The sequence below is a fragment of the Microcebus murinus genome, chromosome 9 (assembly GCF_040939455.1).
Source record: "Microcebus murinus isolate Inina chromosome 9, M.murinus_Inina_mat1.0, whole genome shotgun sequence".
NCBI classification, from domain to species: domain Eukaryota; kingdom Metazoa; phylum Chordata; class Mammalia; order Primates; family Cheirogaleidae; genus Microcebus; species Microcebus murinus.
In genome coordinates this window covers 38,426,975-38,450,877 of record NC_134112.1, presented here as the reverse complement: position 1 = coordinate 38,450,877, position 23,903 = coordinate 38,426,975, and the positions used below count along the sequence as shown (strand labels likewise).

General features: G+C 34.6%; 1 protein-coding gene across 1 annotated transcript in view; it reads right to left on the bottom strand.

Moving 5' to 3' along the window:
• Positions 1–23,903, bottom strand: part of THSD7A (thrombospondin type 1 domain containing 7A) — a 415,402-nt gene that overhangs the window by 175,408 nt on the left and 216,091 nt on the right. Inside the window, exons 3-4 of the mRNA XM_012757099.3 lie at positions 20,799–21,047; positions 17,949–18,130 (exon numbers count right to left, since the gene is read on the bottom strand). Coding sequence (XP_012612553.2) covers positions 17,949–18,130; positions 20,799–21,047 — 431 coding nt within the window. The remainder of the gene's footprint in view (positions 1–17,948; positions 18,131–20,798; positions 21,048–23,903) is intronic.

The following is a 23,903-nucleotide window of genomic DNA, read 5'->3' as shown; positions in this document are numbered from 1 at the left end:
GAATTATAGAGGGAGGTCCAAAAGTCTATGCCCATGATGCCATATTGCCTAGAAAACAACTATCCCCATGCCTTAACTCAAATAAAATAGAACTGTGGCATCCTTTTAAGTATTCATAGAAACAAGCGCATGTCCTGTAATTTCTCTCATCGACCCCGTTTCATAGACAAGAACATTTAAAAATATGGGGGATTGTTCAAAATATACATCTTCCTAGTAATGCCAATCATTGTTAGGATTTAAATTTCACAAATTGTATCAACAGCTTGATGAGGACATCACTCTCCTACTACAAGAATGTACCATCTGTTGCAATGCTGCAAATATGGAGGGGTTTTTATTTTTATTTTTTAAAATAGGACACATTGTAAAATAGAGTGCATAAACTCACACTGAAATCTTCTAGTACATCACTATTAACTCAAATTCCCACTTATCATGTCCCTAACTAGGAAAACAGCACTTAATAGACATTGTAACTTATAATAAGCAGTTAGGAACATGTATGTAATCCACAATATAATGACAGAGAACCTTCACATAAAGAATTTGGAAAAATTACAATCTTTGTTTTGAAGTGAATACTGAAGAAAAATTTGATTATCTAATCAAGTAAGGTCTATAACCAGCTCCACACACTTGCTGAGCTACTTCAAATATAATAATTATTGAGTTAACTACGTGTATTAGCCTGTTGGGGCTGTTATAATGAAACACCACAGACAAGGTGGCCTCCATTGCAGAAAGAATGACAGCCTGACTTAAGATTTAAAATGATGCTCTATTGCTGTGTAGAGAATCAATTGTGGAAGGCAAAGGATGCAGGAATACCTGTTAGGAGGCTATTCCAATAATACACAAGAGACAGTGGCTCGGACCGGAGGGTGATAGTGGAGGTGAAGGGATCAGAGAAATAGTCAAAGCAGAGCCAGGAGAATTTCCTGAGGAATTGGTTGTGGGGATAAAAGAGAGAGGAATCAAATGTGGCTCCAAAGATTTTGGTTGAAGTAACTAATATCTCACTTTTCGTGGTCATTGCATTGTATCTCCCTGTTCTTGACTCCCTAGACTGTGCTATGTCTCACATTGCTTTTTAGTTGATCAGAGTCCTGTACTGTCTATAAAATTTCAATTGACAGCAATCTCCCCCAACTCCTCCTTCTTGTTCCTTCACTCCTGCCTTGCTTTGTTCCATTTACAATTAACCCTCACATCCCTCATTCCTGCAGCTACCAGATGAATTGTCAGGTTTTCTTTAAACTTCTGGGTTTGACATTTAAACAACAGAGCATTTGATACTTTAGGTTCCCCTTTTATTAGGCTATAGCATGATTACTGCAAATATTCACCCCACTCATGGTCAGATATATGATGCCTGTATTAATACTCCTTTAAAAATAGCAGTAAGGCTTCTGGGATTATTTAAACTGTGTTGCAGAGTAATAACACTGCCCGTTTGAAAATAGCATCGTGTAGTGCTGCAGTTTTTTGGAATGTGACAGCTACTGGTTTCCAACTGTGTGGAGGATGATCATGATTTTCATGATCCATGCTCAATCCTACAACAGTGACTTTTTTGATTTCTACTACACGCAATAATTACTGGGGGTAGGGGCTGGAGTGAGGGAAGTGGATGTTTTAAGATAGCAGATTCCTGGGTTCTATCCCCCAAAATTCTGATTCATTACATCTGGACTAAAACCCAGGAATAAGCTAGGAGTATGAATTTTTAACACACACTTCAGATGATCCTGATGCAGTCATGATTAGACCACCCTACAAGAAACACAACTATGAAGTATTGAAACTGAAGTTAACCACAAGATACAACAATGCATTGTGGCACTACATGCTTACCCATTAAAAAATGCCATGCACATTCCAGAACAGAGCTGCATGTACTCTTCTAAAGAATTGCTTGCTATTGTCTTTGGCCATAAGCATATTAAGAATGATTTCTCCAGGAGTATTTCATTTTTCTGCTGGTTGTGTATTTCTGGACATTTTTCTAAGTCTGCATTCTCATTTTCACTTGTGACAACATATAAGCTGAGTTTGAACACTTTATTCTTTTCCTCAGCTTACTCTGTATACCACAAATATAGTCTATGTTGATTCTGCAGGGAAATGTTCTTTAGATTAATCTTCTAACAAAAAATGAGAAAAGTATAAAAAAGATTAGTTGGTAATTATATTTATTGACCCAGGAGGTTCATTACTGACTCCATTTATTCATATTTATTTATTCAGTAAATATTTACTGAACACTTACTATGTGTCATGTATTCTGTTAATGGTTTTTTCCCAAAGCAGCTTTAAGGAATTCATTTTAAAATATCTATTTAACACATCATGGAGCTTGTACTATTCACACATACACACTCTGACATTGTTTTAAAACATTTATTTTGCCATTATTAAGAGTGTGTGGGGAGAGATAAGCACACCTCATTGTTATGATTGCAGATGTCAAAAAAAAGATCAATATGAGTTTGTTCCTTAGAGGAGAATTTTGAGCTAGAAATATAAATTTGGGAATCTAAGCAAAATCTGGTGATCCAAATAATTTCACCATCCAGTCATTCTCTTTTACTTCATCCTATTTTAATGCATAGTGCTTATTGCTATCTGACATTTTCTTATTTTGTTTTTTTGCATATAATTTGTCTCCTTCCATTAAAATATAAATTCCATGAGAGTAGGGATCTTGACCATGTTGCTCATTTCTCTATTTTCAGCATTTAGAACAGTGTCTATGACATAAAAGACACTCAGGAAATATTGGTTCAATAAATGAATGAGTGCATGCCTTCCTGCCATAGAAAGTAGAAACATAAACATTATCATACATGTAGAGCACAGTTTTATTGTCACTAAATAGGAGTAACCTTAATAGACCATTAGCTCTGAGACTGAATTACTATTTAAAAGAAATGCACATATTTATAAAACGAATATCACTTGGAAGTCAGGTAGGTATTTCCCAACATTAAACTGGCTTATAATTAGTAACCCTATACTACATGGTATAGCGGTTAAGACCATGGCTCAGGAGCCAAACTTCTTGGATTCACAATCCTGGTTACAACATTTACTGGCTAAATTCCTTTAAAAATTATTTAACATCTTTAAACCTCAATATTTAAAATAATAGTGCTTACTTCATAGGCCTGTGGTGAAGCAAATAAGTGTAAAACATTTAGTGTCTCACATATAGTGAGCACCCATTATCCTCCTCATCTTCCTCCTCATTGTCACTACTACTTCAAGTTGCCCCATTTAGTTCCATATATTTTTACTTGGTAATCATTTTATCTTGAAGAAGATATCAAAAACCTAGACCATTTCTTCTAAGAGATAAGATTATGGTTGGTGCTGGGTCTACTATGCATCTGTTTCAGGTATTTGCAATGAGTTATGAGCTATAAAATAGATTTAAGGACTTTTGATTTTCCCTATTTGTGCCTAGATACACTTTTTTCTTTTCTCTGAATACAGTTAGGCCTGGACTCATTCCCTACAGAAGTGGAATAATATTTTATGCAAGCTTGTGTCTACATCAAGCCTTTCGATTTTCAATGGAGATGCTAATCCTATCTAGATGATGATGGAAGATGTGTCTCTGCATTTCATTCAACTGCACCTAAGTAGCAACCAGAATAGCTGTACTCCAGATCCTTGTGTCAGTATATACATGGAACCTCTCTTGCCTGAGGGAATAGCTGTGCATCCACTCATTTAGTATTTCCATTTTGAAGTCTATGCCTGGGTTAGTCTGCTTAGCGGGGACCTATAAATCTACACCATATCATATTAATCTCCACTTATTTGCCTTTACACTTTGGTATTTATGTTAGTGGTCTACATTGGAGAAAATAGCATAAAGAAAAGGCTTCCTTATAAAATTCATTGTGGTGTTTATCGTAAAGATGTTAAGGAGGTTGTAATTCAATACAGTTGCAGTGTCCTCTTTGTGAAGGCCCACTGGTGAATTTTCTTTCTGACCCTAGAACCAGAAATTGTCATTCTCCTTTAGAAATGGTTTCTATTATCTAATACACACTGTGAATTTCATAATTAATACAGTGTTCCTCTTTATATTGGCTAGTACAAGCTTAGAGCCAGAACTTGTGGCCTACTTAGAGAAACGCACAGACTCTTACAGCACACATTTTGGGCACTATCTTTATTATAGTAATTATTGGTCTGATACCCTCTTTCTACTAGCAACTTTCCTTTGCTCCACGTTCCTCATCCATTTATTCTTTAAATTACTTTATTTTATGATATGCATTTATCTACAACAAAATGTGACATTTTAAGTATTAAAAATCACTGGGGGATGGTCATGATGGAGACTCAGACTTTTGGGGGGAGGGGGGTAAATGGGCATGTATTGAAAATCTGTACCCCCCTTAAAATCTGTACCCCCATAATATGCCAAAATAAAAAAAATTAAAAAATTTAAAAAAAAATCACATCATTGAATGCAGGAGATTTTTTTTTCCTAACTGCATAGAGTAAATGCTGCTTTATTCATTCAGATCATTTTCAAACCATCAATATGAATTATTTTCCCATAAACAGCATCTACTATGAGGAAATCTACATATTTTTACAGAAGACAAGCATTGCCATATCTAAAGGACATTTGATACAGCACAGATGCATATTGTTCACATGGAAACAGTGACTATAATTCATAGCTAATATCTATGGGCTTGATTCTGATAGCGCTATGTCTGGGACAGAGAATAGTTCACACCAGGTGACTTGATATAATACATCAAAGGTGCTTTTTCAGTAGAACCATATGAAATTGCCACTAATTGACAGTTCTTGACCTATAAAAATAGCAATTTCATATAGTTCAACATAACAATGGTTCAAATAACTGTGGACAAGACTCTATGTCAGGAAATGAACTTCTTAATTGAATTGGCTCCTAAAAAGGACTTAAATTATGCTTAGTTCTCCTTCAATTTTCTGTTATAAGAAGCACATCTTTAGGCCATTCTTATTTGTTTATTTCTGCAACAAAGACATTATCAGCTAATACAATGTAATGGACCTCTGATGATTTTGATAATGTTGTGGACAGTTACTGTACTCAGTGCATTTACTCTGAGGCAAATTCACAGGGCATGGAAGTATCCCTGGACAGAATTTAGACTTTGGAGTCAAAAAGCTGGCATTGAGTACATACTTTGTTGCTTATTGTTTCACTAAGTTTGGGAAAATTATTTTTCTAGTTATCCACGTAGTCATGTATTAATGGGAGAACATCATCTACCACAATGTTAATTACTTTGCTTACCCTTTTGCCATAGATGTTTAGAAAAGACAGTAAGAAATAAATCAACAGCTTTCTTAGTTAAAACATGACTTTATTTTCAAAGCACTTTTGGAATTTCTAATAGAGTAGGAACTTAATTGATCCAAGGCTTTTTAACCAGATCTAGCTGAAGACATGTAAAACAATGAGTCTTTTCTAAACCTTCTGGTAATGATGAAAATGTTGCTTTTCAAGTAACCAAACAATCCCAGGGTTATTACAAAGCTTTTCCTTCAGAGTCCTTTGGCAATGGGGTACTGCTTAAACTTCTCAAGGATTCTGAGTCACAGAGGAAGAGAAGCTATAATTATTCTGTCTCCCATAACTACAGAAGTAAAATTAGTTATAATTCTTTTAACTCTAAAATAATACAAAGAAAGCTTTGGAAAAGGTCTACGTTTTCCAAGAAAGGAGCAATTTCATGTATAATGTAAGCACATCACGGGATTTTAACACTTATAAAGAGACTCCATGCATAATACATCCTTCATTATGTTTATCAAATAGCAAGGCCAGTATACAATTATGCTTTTATTGTATACTAAAGGCTTGAAGTGAAATTGTTATTTCAAAAAAATTCCTGTCTTTTGCTCAATTTAACCAGAAAAATAAACATATAAACCAAAGCAATTAATATTTATTTGGCATATAATAAATGCAAGTCCTTATGCTAGGAAATGTTTTACATATGTTATCTCATTAAGCCTTTGAAGAGGAAAGAAAAACAAAGGAGGGAAAGAATGAAGTTACTGAGGCAGATAGGTTAATTTAAAATGAAATCCTATAAATTAGATGTCTAGTAAGTCAACATCCTCTAAATAAAGGGATTTCTCTGTCTTTTTAAAAGATATTACTAAATGACACAATTAGCAAATGTACCCAGAACCCTGCTAAGAATGACAGGCTGTACTAAAGAAGTTTGGTGAGGGGGACACTCCTTCATGCTCTCTCTCAGAAGCTTAAAATCTTGGGAAGTTGGCATGAATAGTATAGAATCATATGTAATCAAATGGCAAATGGTGTAATTTAGTAGAAGAGGGCTATAGGTTTTAGATGAAGGAAGATCATTAAGGTCTTACAGTTTGAAAAAGGTTATCTAAAATAGGATATATTTGAATAATTGAGAAAATGGCTGAAGGCATTTCAAGGCAGAAAACAGAAGAGCAGCAAAACAGAGATGTCAATGGTTTCTATTGCAATAGACAGGCGATCCTTAGCTTAGAAAGAGTTGTCCATTTACAAATACAACACAGCCTCTGACACTGGGGGCATGTAGTTTTGTTGAATATAGAAAATGTAAAATTGTAAAGAGGTACACCAAATGCATATAATTGCAAGAATATGGAATACTACTTTGTATTATTGAATTGCATTTAATGTGCATATTTTTCTTAAATTATTTCACCCAATAAGAGGCATTTTTAGTGGATTCCAGACTAATAATATAATGATATGGACCCTTGTATTTTGAGTGTTTTTTTGTGTACAATAAATGATGTGATCTTTCCAAGATGAATCTGTTGTTACGGCTTCCTTTTCCCATTTCTATTCTCCCTGGTTTATTTCCCTTTTTATTGCCCATTGCTTTTAGAAGGAATAAATATTAATGAGTTCCACAATGTAGATTGTACTCCTCTGTTAACACTGGAGAGAGTAGCTACTCCCTATTGAGCAATCATCAAGCAAGGCAGGGAACAGCCAGCCCCAGCCACAAACCATTTCTTTTATATATTTAGATAGCAGGAGTGTGCCTCTGAAAAAATGCTATTCCTTCACCAGTACACATCCCTGAGTGCTCGCTTCAAAGTTCCTCCTGGTGCTATCATTCATCTACAACAGACTCGATGAAATAAGTGCTTAAGGGTTACAAAAAGCACACGTACAGTCACTTGATAGTGTCAGGTTAGGTGACATTTTATCCACCATCTTTCTTTCATTAATGGAAAGTCCTGTGCTAACATCTATGGCTTCTTTCCATCTCAGGTTACAGGTATGAAGTAAGATGAAACAGTATCTGAAAGAGTGCTGGGTTTTCTCCTTCCCTGATTTCTTAGCTTAAATACTAGCTAGGTATAGTGGGTTTCTAAAGATTTACTACTCAGAGACCAAAAACTGGGGCCCAAGGAGTATATGTCAGACAAAAATTAGAACTGTAAGTTCCATTTCACTTCCTAAAATATATAGTGACTTTTCCCAGTCACTCCATTCTCCCCAGTCTTACCTTTAGAGCTATGGGGAAATGAGGCTTTTCAGGACACATATGCCTGTGTTCCTGTCTTATCTCTTATCTTAAAGTAGCGATTCTCATTGGCTTTAATAGAAGCCAAAATTCTATGTTAGTATTGGGGGAAGATTTATTGAGAAACCCATGAAGCTTAACTTTGGAGCTCCTAACATGCACAGGCCCCATCTAAGGCTCTGGCAGAGACCTTACTGAGTGATTTTGTATTTGGAATTTTGAAATCTGGTTTTGTTTTGTAATATTTAGGATTTCCTAAATTGCAAAATCTTTAGGGGATCCCAGAAAACCCGGGCTCCCCTTCTTCCCATACCAGTCCCTCCCAAAGCTTTGGAAAGGGCCTTTAAAAGGACTTTCATTAGCTTTATGGTAACATCAACTCCTGATTATAATCAATGACAGCACTTATAAAAAACACAGATTCCTGCACCCACTCCAGACCTACAGAATAACAACCCCAAGGGTAACGTACAGGAATTTTTGCATTTTCTTAAAGCATCCAGGTGATTCTTAAACCACATTTTGAGGCTATGTGCTTTAGAGAAAAATATTAGTAGTTCACCTGATGAATAAGGGTAAAAGTTCTTTATTAAGGATGGACCATTGTGTAGTACACTTTCAGGGCTTAATTGGAGAGCTCCAAACTGACATATCCATAGAAATCTACCCATGTCAGCCTCGTGAAGGGTCATTCTGAACTCCAAATAAACAAAGCTATAAATAAATACAGGACAACTATTAAGTTTTCTGATGACAGGGATCATGTCTGCTTTTTAAAAATTCTGTCTTCAATATTTAAATCAGTGACATAACCTAATAGTTGTTCAATAATTATTTGGTGAGTGACTGAAAGAACAAGTCAGATATCTAAATTTATAACACTTCCTCAATCAGACTGTGATTGACATTCAGAAGAGTAATGCTTGGGAGAATAGACACAAAATGAGTTTAACATTAAGTACTTGATTCCAACTGGCATTCCCAATAAATACTTGATTCTAATTGGGTGTTCCCCAAAACATTAAATCTTTGAAGAAACCAAATAACACAGTGTCTTAATAAATGCAACATTGCCATTATCATCCCATCATCATTATTATTACTATTATTGTCTTTTATGGTGGGCATTTGAGACTTAAGTATAGGTGTTTATAAGCATTCATTGTATTTATATTTCATATTACTGGAGATAATCCATTATTTCTAGCTTATTAATATCTTATTGTGCCATACAATCATTATCCAATATGTTTTATTGTTATTAGCTCTATATCACTCATATACTTTATTAGTACATCATCTCTAACTTTGTCCAACACACCAGTATTATGCAATGAATTTTATTATTTTCTCTGGGTAATAATTCCTTTGCTAATGTCACTTGTCTGTCCCATTAGCAAACAAAGAAAAATGAGAATTATAGAAAGGGAAATAGGTTTGAAATCCTCATAAACTTTTACATGTATTTACCCTTCAATTTTAAAAGTTTGCAATTGCTTTCATGCTTCCTTGAACAATAACAATCTGGTAACATAATTTTTACTGAGTTTTATCTTTGTAAAGATTATCCTTCACTCTAAAAATATTGGAGAAAATTCTGGGCATTATTGATTATCCAAGAAAATTTTCTATCAAATGTCATTTAATTGGGCCAACCATTAATTCTTCTAAATAGTTTTGTCATCATACACAAATATAATTGAAGTTATTTTCTTGATAAAATATAATTTTTGGCTGTGCCTTATACATAAAAATGACACGACTGGGAAAATACAGTATGTGATCTGTTAGTCTGTTTATGTATCTGCCAACAGTGGTGAATATTTGGAATAAATATCCAAACTCTTAGTTTGATACCTGTAAACATTTATATTAAATAATAGACCTGGTTGGTACAGATACAGTTTATAACTAAAGATCATTTTCAGTAATAACCTTTGACTCTGACATTTTAAAGCTCCATTCCCAGTCTACATCTGGTATTAGATAATCTATGTAAAAGAAAAATGAGTAATATTTTTCTTTTATTTAGCACTTCTATTGAACTGATTGAATTTTATCCAGCTCCTTTCATTTCCTCTATTAGACTGAAAAAATACACATGTACATTATCTAATTATTAATAATTGATTATATTATAATAGTATATATTTATAAAATATGTTAATAATTATTAAACTACTATATATATTTTTATTAATAATTGCCCTTAATTTTTAACAAAGATAACAATACAATATAAGGGTGTTTAGTATCTCTATCCTTTTCCTAAACAATATACTCCTTATCATTTCCTCCTTTCATATATTATTGTTGTTCATTAGCTAATGTACATTACAATTATTAGTATTACTTCCTACATATCTATGCTTAGTTAGATTATTCGGGTATTTACCCAGTTCTTTGCTCAACTTGAATCACTGTTTCTTGGTTCCATTTCCTTCTTCCTGAACATTATGGTTTAGCAATCTTTCAGTAAGAGAATTTATCCAAGGTAGTCCCTTTCATCTTTGTGTTAATTTTGCCCATACTTTTGAATGTTAAGTAGCTGGGTAAATAACTTGACAGTTATTTTTCTGGTAGTACTTTGAATATATCATTTAAGTTACTTTGTTTTTATGCAACTGTTGCGAATGTCACTGTTAATTTGTTAATTCCTTTGTATATAATCTTTTCCTTCTCTAGATTTCTTCTAATATATTTTAGTAGTTGGTGAGCTGAGATCTCATTACATTGTATCTACATGTGGATATTTTATTACGCTGCTTAGTAATTGTTATTTTGTCTGATACTGTTCTAATCTTTCATCAGTTCTGGAAAATTCTCTCTCCCTTTCTCTCTTGTTTAATTCTGCTGGACTGTTATCATTGCTTTTATTTTCAACTTCTATTCATAATGTTGCATATTGAATAATTTCCTTACTTTTGAATAAATTCCCTACTTTTGTCTTCAGTTGACTTTAACTCAATCTGCCTAATCTGTTTATTTATTTCCAATAAATGTATTTTTCAATTCTAGAATTACTATTTCTGTTTTTAATCTGGTCTTTTTCATTGTGATTCAGTATTCTTCATGTTTTAAGTTCTTTCCTTTATATACTTAAAAAGTTTTAGTGCATGTATTTTATGGTTTCTATCTGCTATTTGTATAATAGTTCTAATCTCGAGAGTCTAAACTTACTGCTTGCTAGGCATGTAAAATCCCATTTATGATGGACTATTTTTCCTTGCAAAATTCATAATTTTAGATGGTACAGTTTTTCAGGGGAACTCCTGTGTCTTAGCTTAAGGTATTCTCCTTTAGAGAGTTTTTTCTTTTGCTTCTTTCAGGCACCCCAATAGAACCACTAACCTGATACCATTTCATACATTAATTTCTCAACTTTGTGGTCTTTGGACTCATGGAAGTAACCATAAATTTGAAACTGAAACTAGTGTGAATATAGGTCAATAGCTGAAATTCTTAGGAGAGGCTTGTTTTTCCCCTGACTTGAGGCTGAGGCTGGTCTGCTTAATTGCCATCTGCCTTTACAGGTAAGTTAAGTTTATCTACTCACTTGATGTTACAAACAACCCTTTGAGGTTAATGAAGTAATGTAGTATTTCTACTTGAACTCTCTTTCTCCAAAAAAGTTCTGTATTATAATTCCTTATCAGCTTCACTCCTCCTAAGCTCCCATAATGTGTAGCCCTCCTGTGTGCCATCCCCAGCCAAAAGAAGCCACAGAAAGCATCAGCTCAACCTTGCTGGTTTGTTACAGGGGATCATTTAGTTCATTGAGACCTTAGTTATTCCCTTAAAAACATTTAAAACAACATTCTATCCTGCATATCTAGATATTTTGTAAAGGATGATTTTCAGGTAATCTAGCCTGCCATATTTCTGGAATAGGAACAGAGAAGTCATTTATGAATAGGTATGTTCAGGCAAATAATGTTAAGTAACATGCACACAAATACAAGGCCAAGTGGAAATGAAAACCACGTATACTGATTTTTGAATGGGGTTCCTTACATAACCTTAAGATTAAAATTCAAAATACTTTTACACTATCTACTATAATTAGAACAGACAAAACAGATATATAAAAAGTGTTTTCTTAAGTGAGTGACCAAACTGGAAAGAAGTGCATGAATCTTGACTCTTGTCATTTGATCTAACAACTTGATCATGTGTTCTCTATTTAAATTCAGAAGTGTGAATAGTTCTTTATTCAGTGGTAAAGGGCAGGGTGAATGTGACTATGGCTTCTTCCTGAAATAAAAAAAAAATTGAAAAGGGGCATGTATATTTGAAATATTCAAGAGGTAATTTTCAGAAAAATTAAAAGAAAATTGCACCATTTTACAAAGGGTAGAACAAACATGTCAAACAACAAATGTGCATTGAAGACCTCCTAAGTCAAGGTATCTATGCACAGTTTTCATGTTTAGCTGACTTCTAAGTTGCCTCAATATATTTTTCTTGGATTGCTTTTTGGTTGAATACTTCTTGAAGTTTCATCAGTAAGCCCTTCCTCCAGTAAAAATTCTAAGTTACCTCTGGGTAGACCACTAACTACCTTAATCTAATTCACAGCATGTAAGTTTTTAGTAGCTTTTATCCTAGTGGCTAAAACCTCTTGGCATCTCACTTTCTATTTTGTAATCCACTGATAACAGAGAAATTTCAGGGGTTAGCAACTTTTCTCTCCCACAAGATATCCAGAAAACTAATTTCCAAGGAAGATCTGATTCTTTGGGGGATTTCCTAAGCTTTAATTATTCTATACAGTAGTCCTCACTGAACTTCATCAATAGGTTCTTGGAAACTTTGACTTTAAGCAAAACGAGGAATTATGAAACCAATTTTACCATAAGCTAAGTCATATAAACAAGAGTTAAGTTCCTTTGGCATATTTCTGTTCACAAAAACATCAAATCAAACTTCTAAATAAAGACCAAAACACTTCTAATATTGAACATTGAAATAAATATGAGCTACACATAGAAAGATTAATATAAACAAGTGATATCAGTTATTCCAGTTGAGGGTGCCAGGTGCCCAAAGCCTCTCTGGGCAGATTAGAGAGCAGGGCCAGAACCCATCCTGTACAGGAAGCTATCTCATCACAAGGCGTGCTCACATAAGCCGGCACTCACTCAGATGGGACAATGTAGACATGCCAATTCACCTAATGGGCACAGCTTTGGGGTGTGGGAGGAAACCAGTGTACCTGGAGAAAATCCACAGACATAGGGAAAACATGCCAACTCTGGACACACAAACACATACACACAGGCCACAGTGGGAATACATTTTTTTCTCATTAACATTATAATGAAATAATATTGAATGAAACTACATTCTTGAGATATTTCACTTAGTAGAATGGGTTCCAGCTGTATCCAGGAATATACAAGAGGTGCTATATCACCATTGTTTCTTAAAGCTGAGTAGTATTCCATGATATACACATACCACATTTTATTAATCCACTCATGAATTGATGGGCACTTGGGTTGTTTCCACAGCTTTGCAATTATGAATTGTGCTGGTATAAACATTCGAGTGCAGGTGTCTTTTACATAAAGTGACTTTTGATCTTTTGGGTAAATGCCCAGTAGAGGAATTGCTGGATCAAATGGTAGATCTACTTGTATAACTTACATTATTCAAGGGCCTGATCTAACTATATTACAGTGCTTTTTCAATCTCACTGTAACTATAGTGTACTGTTTCCAAAATGTAGCCATCATATGTTTTAGTTCCTTTTTCATTTACCACTTTAAGAAGCCCAAAGTGATGTACTCAGAAATATGATAAATTATGAAGTGTTCATACCTACATTAATTTCTCTTAACTAAAGTATTCATAACCAAACTTTATATATCCATTTGTATAATTATGATATCCTAGTGAAAGTTTCAGAAGTCAGCAAATTAAAAAATCTTTTTTATATTTTTCTGTAATTTACATTTATATAATGTCTTATATAAAGTAAAAAAAAAAAAAACAAAGAAAATCATTTCTATTTCATAGGACAGCTTCAATATATTTCTAGCAAAACAGAAAGTAAAAGTAAACCACTGTCTTTCCTTGATGGTTTAAGGATCGCATTAGGGAACCTATGGAGAACCTCTTAGGTATCAGAGATGCATGATTCTCTGATACACATTTCTGATGGAAATACCATTTAAAATATTCTCACCTACCTGTTATTTCAAAAGTGATCGATAGGAAAGGTGCAGCACTAGACTTCGACGTACTCTGATATTTACTTTCTGAAATAACAGGGAAAAGCCACCATAAGCATAGCCTTTCTTTTCTTTTTTCTTTTCCAAAAAGCTTTGAGTAAAGTGGGTTCATTTATGGAAACTGTAGATAAAAGACTACAATGATAAATAATTTGCATTTAATTTAGGAATAGTGTGACCATTGTATTTCCTTTTTCTTTGCTGAACGTGGGAACTCTATGCTGAACATGGTGGACTCTATGAAAAAAATGGTTTAAAAAATAATTCAGAATTCTGAAAGATCTTTTGAAAGTACTAACCATGAGTTCTGTATTTTTCCTTATGTCTGTATTCACAGTTCAATCATCCTTCTCTCCATCTATCTTTCCATTGATCCTCCAATCCTTTCTGGCATATCTCATTACATGCCATCATACAGGCTCACTATCTAGGCTGTCTTTCTTAATAACTTCCAACTCCACAAACTCTGTCCAGATTTTAGTGTGGCTTGCGTGATAGGTTTTCTACAGAGGAATGTTTTTTGTTTAAGTTTCCTGTTATATAAGTCACTGTAAACTTCATGGTGCCTTACAACCAATACTTTCAATTTCTGTCATTTAAAAACATGTTAAATCTGTACCAAATGGAATAATTTTTGAGTTATTGTAGCTAAAATCTACTTTCATTTCATTTTGAGCTCTAAAAAAATAATCAATTTACTTCCATGCATCCAATGATCAGCAACATTTTCATCGGCTTTCTAGGACTCATGCAGATAACCTTCCCATGGGCAAGGTCTCTTTCTGTCATATTCTAATCAGGGTAGATTTCATGTGAGCATAAACTGGACATTCTTCATAGCCTAGTGGAATTCTGATCAGCTGGCTGAACAGAAATTGTCAAGAGTTTTACTCAGGAGGAAATGTGTCAAGACTTTCTTCTAAAGAAGTGATGCAGTGGAAATTTTGCTCACTGGTATATTGTAGGGGAAAAGTTGTCAGAATTGGGAGGATTACCTATAGCTAAATTATAAACTCTCTTCAGTACCAAGTAGATATATTTTTCCTATTGTCGATAGATGTCATCACCAACTTAATATTCTGATGATATGATTCAACTGACAAAAATAGCATATCACATTTTGAATATCATACTAAATAAACACTTTGTACTTTAATGATATATATTTTGACTTTCTGGAAATTAAATATACTAGTTCCAAGGATGAGAAATTTTCTGGTTAATATGGCAGCAGTCTGTTAATTCTAGTGAATACACCAGTGAATAAAGTGATTAATGTCTCCCTGCCTTTATGTGGAGGAGGTGGTCATTACCATTCCCCTGTGTAAAATATGATGTGCCAAGTTAATAAAAGAACTTTATGTGACTTTCACATCACTTTCTTTCAGTATTTTTGTATCAAGAAATTTTGGTTTTGACTTAAATTATTTTATTTTGAGTTAAAGTGTTTTTAACATCTTGTGTCACATGTAAAAACAAGTCATCTATAGAACACATGGTGTGAATCTGCAAAAAGAACAGTGTAGAGGTATTCTTCACATTAAGTACAAAATGAATTATTCTTAGTGCAGGTTACACAGTCAAGGTTTCTTGAAATTAGTCTTACTAGGATTGGTTAGGGAGTTGTTTTAGGACATTTCTCTTCCTTTATAAGGTAAACTTTCATCCTTCCATATTTATTAAATGAAGATAGACTGTGAACAATCTTCCCAGCCCACGTTCTAACTGTTATCCAGTGACACATATTTATAGTCTTTATACATCACCCCTGAGATGCTGGTGTGCTGGATATGTTTCCTACTGGGAAATGTTAAGTACTACTGGGGGGAAATTCACCTAGTCTAAATTCTGGGGAATAAAAGGTTCAACTTTTAGGGTTTGCAACTGGTTTTACAAAGATTGCAAGAGGCTTATTAGTATTCTTGGTATTTGATATGAAAGGACACAAATTCCCAAGCTATTCATGTTACATATTTACATTATAAATATTAATTTTAGGTGAATTAATTATTTCTTTATCTATTGACCTTTGCTTTGGCATTTGCTTTAGTCCAACAAATATAACTTAATAGTGATATTCTTTCTGTTATCCTTTCTTTCTGCAACTTTTATTTTTGGTATCTGCAGTGATTTGGCAGAGTTAGGGTGGACTTTATGAAAAAACGGTTTAAAAAATATCCAGTTGCAATTTAGAATTCTGAAGGATCTTTTGAAAGTAATAACCTACAGGACATAATTGACATTCAGAAACTAAAATCTGATCTACCTCTGGCAATGAAATTATACTACTCTGAAAGGACTGCTGTAATAAATCTACTTAAGAGTGTTAAAAATGCAGCCATGAAAGTGGCCAAGAAAATATTAATGTACTAACATTACGTGTTTTATGCTACTTCCTTACAACTTCAAGATACATTAGTAGTAAAAAGTATCCCTAGGCTAGATTTCTAAATGAGTTGACATGCTATGTAAAGTTAGTGAATACAGAACAATTAGATTTTGGAAGTTGCACGTGCAAAGCTTTAGTGTTTATCTTCCATAAATAACTGGTCCCTGCTCCCACTCCTTTTGGAGAGGGACAGAGGAAACATTACTTTTTTTGGGTTTTAGAATATTAGTTTCTCTTGGTTCCTTGCCTTCTTTTCTGATCATTCTTGCTCAGATTCCCTCCCTCATTTATTTGGTCTTTTATTTGCTGGGATCAAATAGGGCCTTTATCTTATTCTTTTTCTTTTCCAACCAAAATACTTTCTATGAAATACTATCCTATCTTATCCAAAACTTGCCAAATACAACAAGCTCATCTTTATCAATAAGATTTGTCCTTTTTGCTTTTCTTTAGTATTGTGCCTTAATACATGCTGTTCCCTTGGCCTGGAATAAACTCCCTCTTGCATTATGACCCACTTATCTGTAAAGAGTATAACCATTATCAGTCAGTCCAAGTGCCACCTCCTCTATGAAGAGCTCTGCTTCTATGATCCTACTACAGTCATTCTAAAACTCAGTAATACAGCATAGCATATTGTACTATAATTGTTATACAATAATTATTGTACTATATTTGTACAATTTTTGTACTATTGTACAATTGTATTATTGTAATAGCACTATTAGTAATAGTACTAATAATAACAGTACTATTATACTTTTTGTACTATTATTATACTATAATTATTGTACTATAATTTTTGGTTTGTTTGGTTTATTGGTTTATTTATGTGTACTGATGATGACTTTGAGGACTTCCATGACATGAAGCCTGCATTGCCATTTCTATCCTCACTATCTTATATAATTTTTAGAACTCTGTTTTCAACCAATTGATATATGTTGAATGGACTTGAGATAGAAGTCCTGCTATCCCTCACCTCAGATAGAGTAAAAAGACTGCATACAGCACTGCTTAAAAATGATCATATTTGTGAGGACTTAAGAGGTACTAATTTAATATAAACTTGATAGAATAATGAAGAGAATTTTAGAGTAATATTAATATATACTTTTAGCTCCAGTCATATTGGATTCACCTATTCTTACTGCATGTGGTCCCAAAACTGAGATTTAAGATGAAAAAAAAATCTAAACTATGTCTGTCAAACAATTTAGAGGTTAAAAAGAAAAGTCATGCCTTTGGGCTAAAGATTTCTATTACTATTGTTTTTAATCTATATTTACATCTTTTAGATTCAAGTTGGAAATTTTACTCAATATCATAATTAACTTATTTTTAACCATATTTTATCAAAATGAGATTTTTCTTTAACAAGCGGTTTTGGTTCTTTTGGATTTTAGACTCATTGTATTATATGTATATAGTTACGACATGAATTTTTATTATAGCTGCATAATTAATTTACTCCTGCTAAATTTTGATGCAGAGATTGAGTCAGGAGGCATTTAAGTCAAAAATCTAAAGAAGGACTCGTCAGTAACTCAGAACTGATCAAAGGTGGTGATGTATTAATTTTTTGTTTTTTACCACATAATGTGGGTTACTGTTTACCATAGTGAATACCAACTATAATGCAAACAGAAACATGGCTCTTCATGCCCCAATTGGCCCTGTATATCCCACCGGACCAATCGCATGCTGGGTCATCCCCAAGTGAGCTCTTGAGAAGAAAGCAACGTTTACCTTCCTTGCCCTTGTGGGCATTTAAGTGGGAGAGGAGGTTTTCGTTGGCCTGCACACAGTACGCCTCTCGCGTCTGGATGCCTCCTCCGCAGAGGGCCGTCTGGTTCCCGCGCCTCTTGTCCTGCTGGCTGAGCAAAGGGTCCACACGGCACTCCGTCCACTCTGTAGCTCTCCAGCCATACCTGAAAAAAGAAAATACCAGCGATGGCAACCGTATTTTTTGAATAAAACTTTTCTCCACTCTTCTCATGAATTACTCTAAAAACCATTTTCCTCTAGAAAGCACTGTCGACTACATCTATGGTGCAAATTCAGTTCCAATCCCTTCTTCTCCTTTATGCTCAGCAGTGCTCCACTTAGAGAGGGGTTAAATTTAGGGTGATCCGGTTTTAATTGCAACTACTGGAAGTTGCTTATAAATATTTTATGAATAGAGAACATAATGCTGAAAACATGAAATTTTATGTTCAATTAAGCTGAACCCAGACTTGCCCTTTCTGGATGCTTATAAACAAAGGAAAATTGAATCTGAGAATGGAAAATGTTTTAAGCGACGATGAACCCAAACGTTTGTTTTGCCTTTAGTAAAATGAATGAAAATTGCTTATTCATACTGGAGCAAAATTATAATTGTGTGTTAGGATTTTAAAAATGTAACAGGAAAATTCAGAGTTTTCCCTTTATTGTCATGAATAAGAATGCCTTTTTTTTTCCCTGTAGCACGAAGGATCGCTGATGAGTGCTGATGAATGATGCAAAGAGTGAACGTTTCTAATCAGAGGAGCACACGAAAGACGATCTATGATGCTCAATTAAAGCTCCTATCAAGATTGCGATGTGAAAGAAATGTCGGGGGATTGTCACTCCAACACGTGCTTGAAGGAGATAGCAAGGCAACCAGATAGGAAATTATGGCATTTCTCCACCACAAGGAAAATGGATATTCTAAAAGCACGAAGAAAATGGCTCATGTAGCACTTTGTGTCACTTTAACCAAGATGCTTCCTTTAGTAATCAGATGAACGGCCCACCTAGGTACAAATGGATGTGCTAATGTTCATCTCAATCAGACAAAAAGATTAAATGGGCCATCAGATGTCTGATCTAGATGCCTCATTCTGTCAATGGAAAAGTTTCATGAGAAGAAAGCTAAGCCTCATGCCTGTTTTTCATTTTTATAAGTGGGGATTCGTGGCTTAACAGAGTTGTAGGAAGGGGTCATCAAGGAACAGCACTTGACACTTGTTTATGTGCAGCACTCAAATCAATTCTAGAAACGTGGATAATTGATGCCTGGTTGGGGAGATGGGAGGTGGGAGGAAGTAACACCAAACAAGTCATTCGTTAGGAGAGTTACAATAATCATTTTACTTTTCAATAGAATGGACTTCCAATTTAGGTCATAAGAAGAAGCCCTATGAGAGGAATAGACATTCATTAATGTAAATTGGTTACACATTCTAATAAAAATACTACTCCCCCAAAATGGGGAGGATAAAGAGACTCAAGGATATATGTTTCTTTTGTTAATGGTGTTTGAATAACTGAAAAGATAAAGATAAAAAACACCTAGCTTGAGAAAAAAATAGAAGAAACTTGTAGGAGAGAAAACAATGGAAATCCTGGCAACTTCCTTGGCTTTATTACATGGTGAGGAAGGAGAGGTATTGGAAGGAAATTGTGGAGTTTTCAGTCACTTGTTATATCAAAGGATAATGGATGAGTCCAAAGTGCTGCAAAATTGAAGATCTCATAAATCATCACTATTTTTGTTGGTTATTATTAGTAGTAATAGTAGTTGCATTAATTTGCCTCCTCATTGGTTCACAAAGTTCAGGCTATATGCATGTTCTCTAAATGTTTGGAATATTCCAGAGACGATCTCAATGAATTTTGAGCATCTCTGTTGGGAAACTAATATTCTATAAGTTACTTTATAAATATTCTGCATTCTGAATAGCTGAAATGTTGTTATTGACAAGATAATTCACAATAATATCTTGGAAATGATGTTTTTAAGGACAAAATGAATACCATTATACTGCCAAATATTTCAGAACTGGTCTTATTTAATCTGAATTCAACACACATTTGTTGGACATTTATGGGTGCCAGGCCTTGTGATAAATGCTAATGATACAACAAAAAACAAACCAAACAAGCAAAAAAAAAAAAATCCTGAAACAAAAACCCAAGATTAATAAGCACAATCTTTGTCTTTAAGGAGCTCACAGTCTTATTATTTTGATGTAGTATTTTACTCTATTGAACAGGATTTGTTATATACAGTACTACATTTTAATAGATAACAGAAACCTATTTTATGAAAATTTATTTTACCTTATAAACTGGAGGCTGACAAGCTATGGTCTAAGGACCAAATCAACCTGTCACCCTGATTTTGTAAATAAAGTTTTAGTGGAAAACAGCCACACTCATTTGTTTATGTATTGTCTATAGCTCCAATGGACGTGTTGAGTTACTGAAACAGAGACATATGTGGTCTGCAAGGCCACAAGGCCATGTGGTCTGCATGTATCAACTATCTGCCCCTTTACAGAAAAAGTTTGCCTGTTATGTATTATAGAAAATACATAAACACAGAATTGCTGCTAAAAATCTAGCCTTCAATGTAGACTTGGAAATAAAACTTGTTAAAGACACTTTTATTCTGTAAAACCTGTCTCTGTGTGTGTATGTATTTTTTTTTTTTAGAATAGTGTTAGTAAAGAGATATTTTTCCACTTAGAATGTGTAAAAATCATTATTTCTCAACATACTGTTCAGTTGAAATCAAAAAGCTGAACAAAAGCAATTTGGGCAGACACTGCCCCATCTTTATTTACTCACGTGGCACAGGGGGCAACACCATCTCCTTGAGACACACAGGGTTCTTTTTCCTCAAGTTCTGGACACTCCTTTTCACCACCAATCGGAAACTGCCGGATGGTACGTGTCCTTACACGCGTGCCTGTAGGGGATGCTGTATCATGGCACGTTTTTGAGCACGGGCTCCATTCTGACCACTCAGAAACCTGGCATTCTTTGGTGATCACACAGGACTGGAAGGTCACTGGCAGCTTCTCTTGCTGGCAAAAGCTGCAAAAGAGCATTGATAATTTCATTATAGACTCGCAGGCTGTTATGAAGGTTGTCGTCTCCACTCCAGAGTGCAATCAGCTTGGGCATTTTCATTTTTACTTGGAGGTGTGATTCCAATTTCATTGAAAATATATCAACATTTATGATGTGGAAAAGCAGTTAGACTCAAAACTAACATTTGCATTTCCTCCTGTTTTCTAAGAGTTGTTAAACCACTCATAGGAAAGAGAAAATAAACGGGATTAAGCAAAATTAGCTGAAGCTAAGTTTACCATATTGTTCATTTTACTCATTCCAGATTTATTTTAATTTAGAAAATGAGAAACCAAGAGCTGCTAACATATGCTAATTTCCATTCTGTTTAGTGATTTAAGTAAACATGCCCAGATAACTTAATACAATACTGTTTTGAACAGAAAAAATCATTTAAGATGTGCCTTAGCATTATTTTTAATATCACTTGAAACTTTAGATGTAACTTACAATTTAATGCATGCTTATTCAAATATATCCACTTTTCCATTCATAACTTAATACACAATATGTGAGTATCCTAATTAACTACATCATAAGCATTAGAGATATGCATCTGTTTACCCATAGACTGTAGAGATATCCTCTAAATATATTGTTGATATTTATTTTATCAGTAAAGTTTCTATGTTCAAACTTTATTCCTACTTGAATTAAAAGAACATTGGATTCTAAATTGTAATGTCAACATATGAAGGTGAAGATGATGTTATGGTTGCCAATGACTAAAGGGCACATGCACTTTGAGGAGTTTTCCTGGAGTTGGATGGACTTGTATTGATTCTTTGTTGAACTCTTGCCCATTCTCAACAACCAATAGTGCATATTTACAAGACATAGGCAGCTTTAGCCATGAAAACCTTTTGGTCTAATGGGAAAATGCACTGATAATTCTCTCTCGTCATTCAGGTGCTCTATTTAACTGTGGCCACCAACCATAAAGAGTGGCTGGTCCATTTTAATGTACAATTCACATTTAATCTTCTTAATCCTACTGGCATGTGTACAGAAATTGCATTCCTAGGAGACAATTACAGCTCAAAGCATCACAGTCAATTTGTCTGACTTGAGAGGTCTGGGAAGAAGATCATCTGAGACTGGTGGTAAAAGGGCTCTGTGCATCAACTCTGTTTTCCCTACAACAACAGAGAGCACCAAAATCCCATTTCTACTCAAATGCCATGAAGTGACACACTTATTACCCATGGAGCAAAACTTTCTCTGTGATGAGCAAGTTTTCACTCTTACACTTACGAGTTTACCCATGAAAATCAGGCAAAATAATGACTGAATGATGCCTTCTAAACTCCCTTCTTACAAAATTCTAAATATTTCATTTTCTTTAGATACATTTTTTATCCTTCCTAATATTATTTTCATATGCATATGAGTATATGATCCTTTTTTTAGTACTTATTAAGTTCATATTCTATGTGCAGGCAAAGGATTAACAATCCCTTTCAGCTTTTTGTAGAGAATGTGACCATTGGTTAACTGTCTCCAGTTAGTCACCCTGATAAGCTGATGAAAGTTGGAATGTCAACTATGTTACTAGGTCATATTATTTGTGTTAAAATGACTCCTTTAGATAAAATTTACCTACACTGGGGAAATTATAAATACCTGCTAAGCAGCCAGAGCTTTGGGCTTCCCTTGCATGTGTCAAATCCTAGAACAGGATTTGTCTCTTATAGTGACCTTGGAGGCTGTGAATGTGGGATCCCTTTGAGAGACATCAGCTCATGTGGGAAACAAAAGTTTTAAACCAGCTCCTGGACTTATCTGACGTGGAACTCATCTTCTCGCATCTGACCTGCATGGATATCTAGGAGAATCCCCACCAGATGAGGAATGTCTGATACTACAATAATGACAAGTTCTGGTTGCTGTTCTACTGTTCCGTATCTTTCTTTCTTTTCTTTCTTTCTTCCTTCCTTTTTTTTTTTTTTGGAGACAGAGTCTCATTCTGTTGCCCAGGCTAGAGTGCTGTGGCATCAGCCTAGCTCACAGCAACCTCAAACTCCTGGGCTCAAGCAATCCTCCTGCCTCAGCCTCCTGAGCAGCTGGGAATACAGGCATGCGCCACCATGCCCGGCTAATTTTTTCTATATATTTTTACTTGTTTAGCTAATTTATTTCTATGTTGAGTAGAGAGGAAGGGTCTCTCTCTTGCTCAGGCTGGTCTCGAACTCCTAAGCTCAAAGGATCCTCCCACAGTGCTAGGATTATAGGCATTAGCCACCATGTCCAGCCCTGTTCTGTATCTTTCCAAGCACAGTGATGCCAGGCATAGCTTACAGCAACCTTCTGAGTCTTGTGAATTTGAATGTTTGGTAGAGTCCAAGTTTAAAATGTAACTCATATTACTTCAGCTAATACTCTCAGTAATCCTTTTATATGGGTATCACTATTAGTTTCACTTCATAGGGAGGCAGCCTCCCAGAGATTAAGAAACATGGAAAAGATCATACAGCAGGTAAGTAGTTGACTGGAATTTGAACTCGGATTTTCCAAAAGCAGAGCCCATTTTCTTAACCACTCTTCCCTACTTCTCATAGCTTAAATTGGCTATTAACCTCAGTTTGTTAGAGCAACGTTTTTAGCTGAAGCCTATACCCAAGTTACTTATACATTGTGAACCAACTAGTATCACTGTTTCACAGATCCAGGCTTTGTACCATTTATGCACTTTGCAAATGTGCTGCTTGTTCTAGGGAGACCTTAGTAATTATGGAGAAGCCAAAACAAGTATATTTTCCTAATAAGTGTTAACAATTATCAACACAGGTCCTAAATATGAGAAATTAGTAGCATAGACAC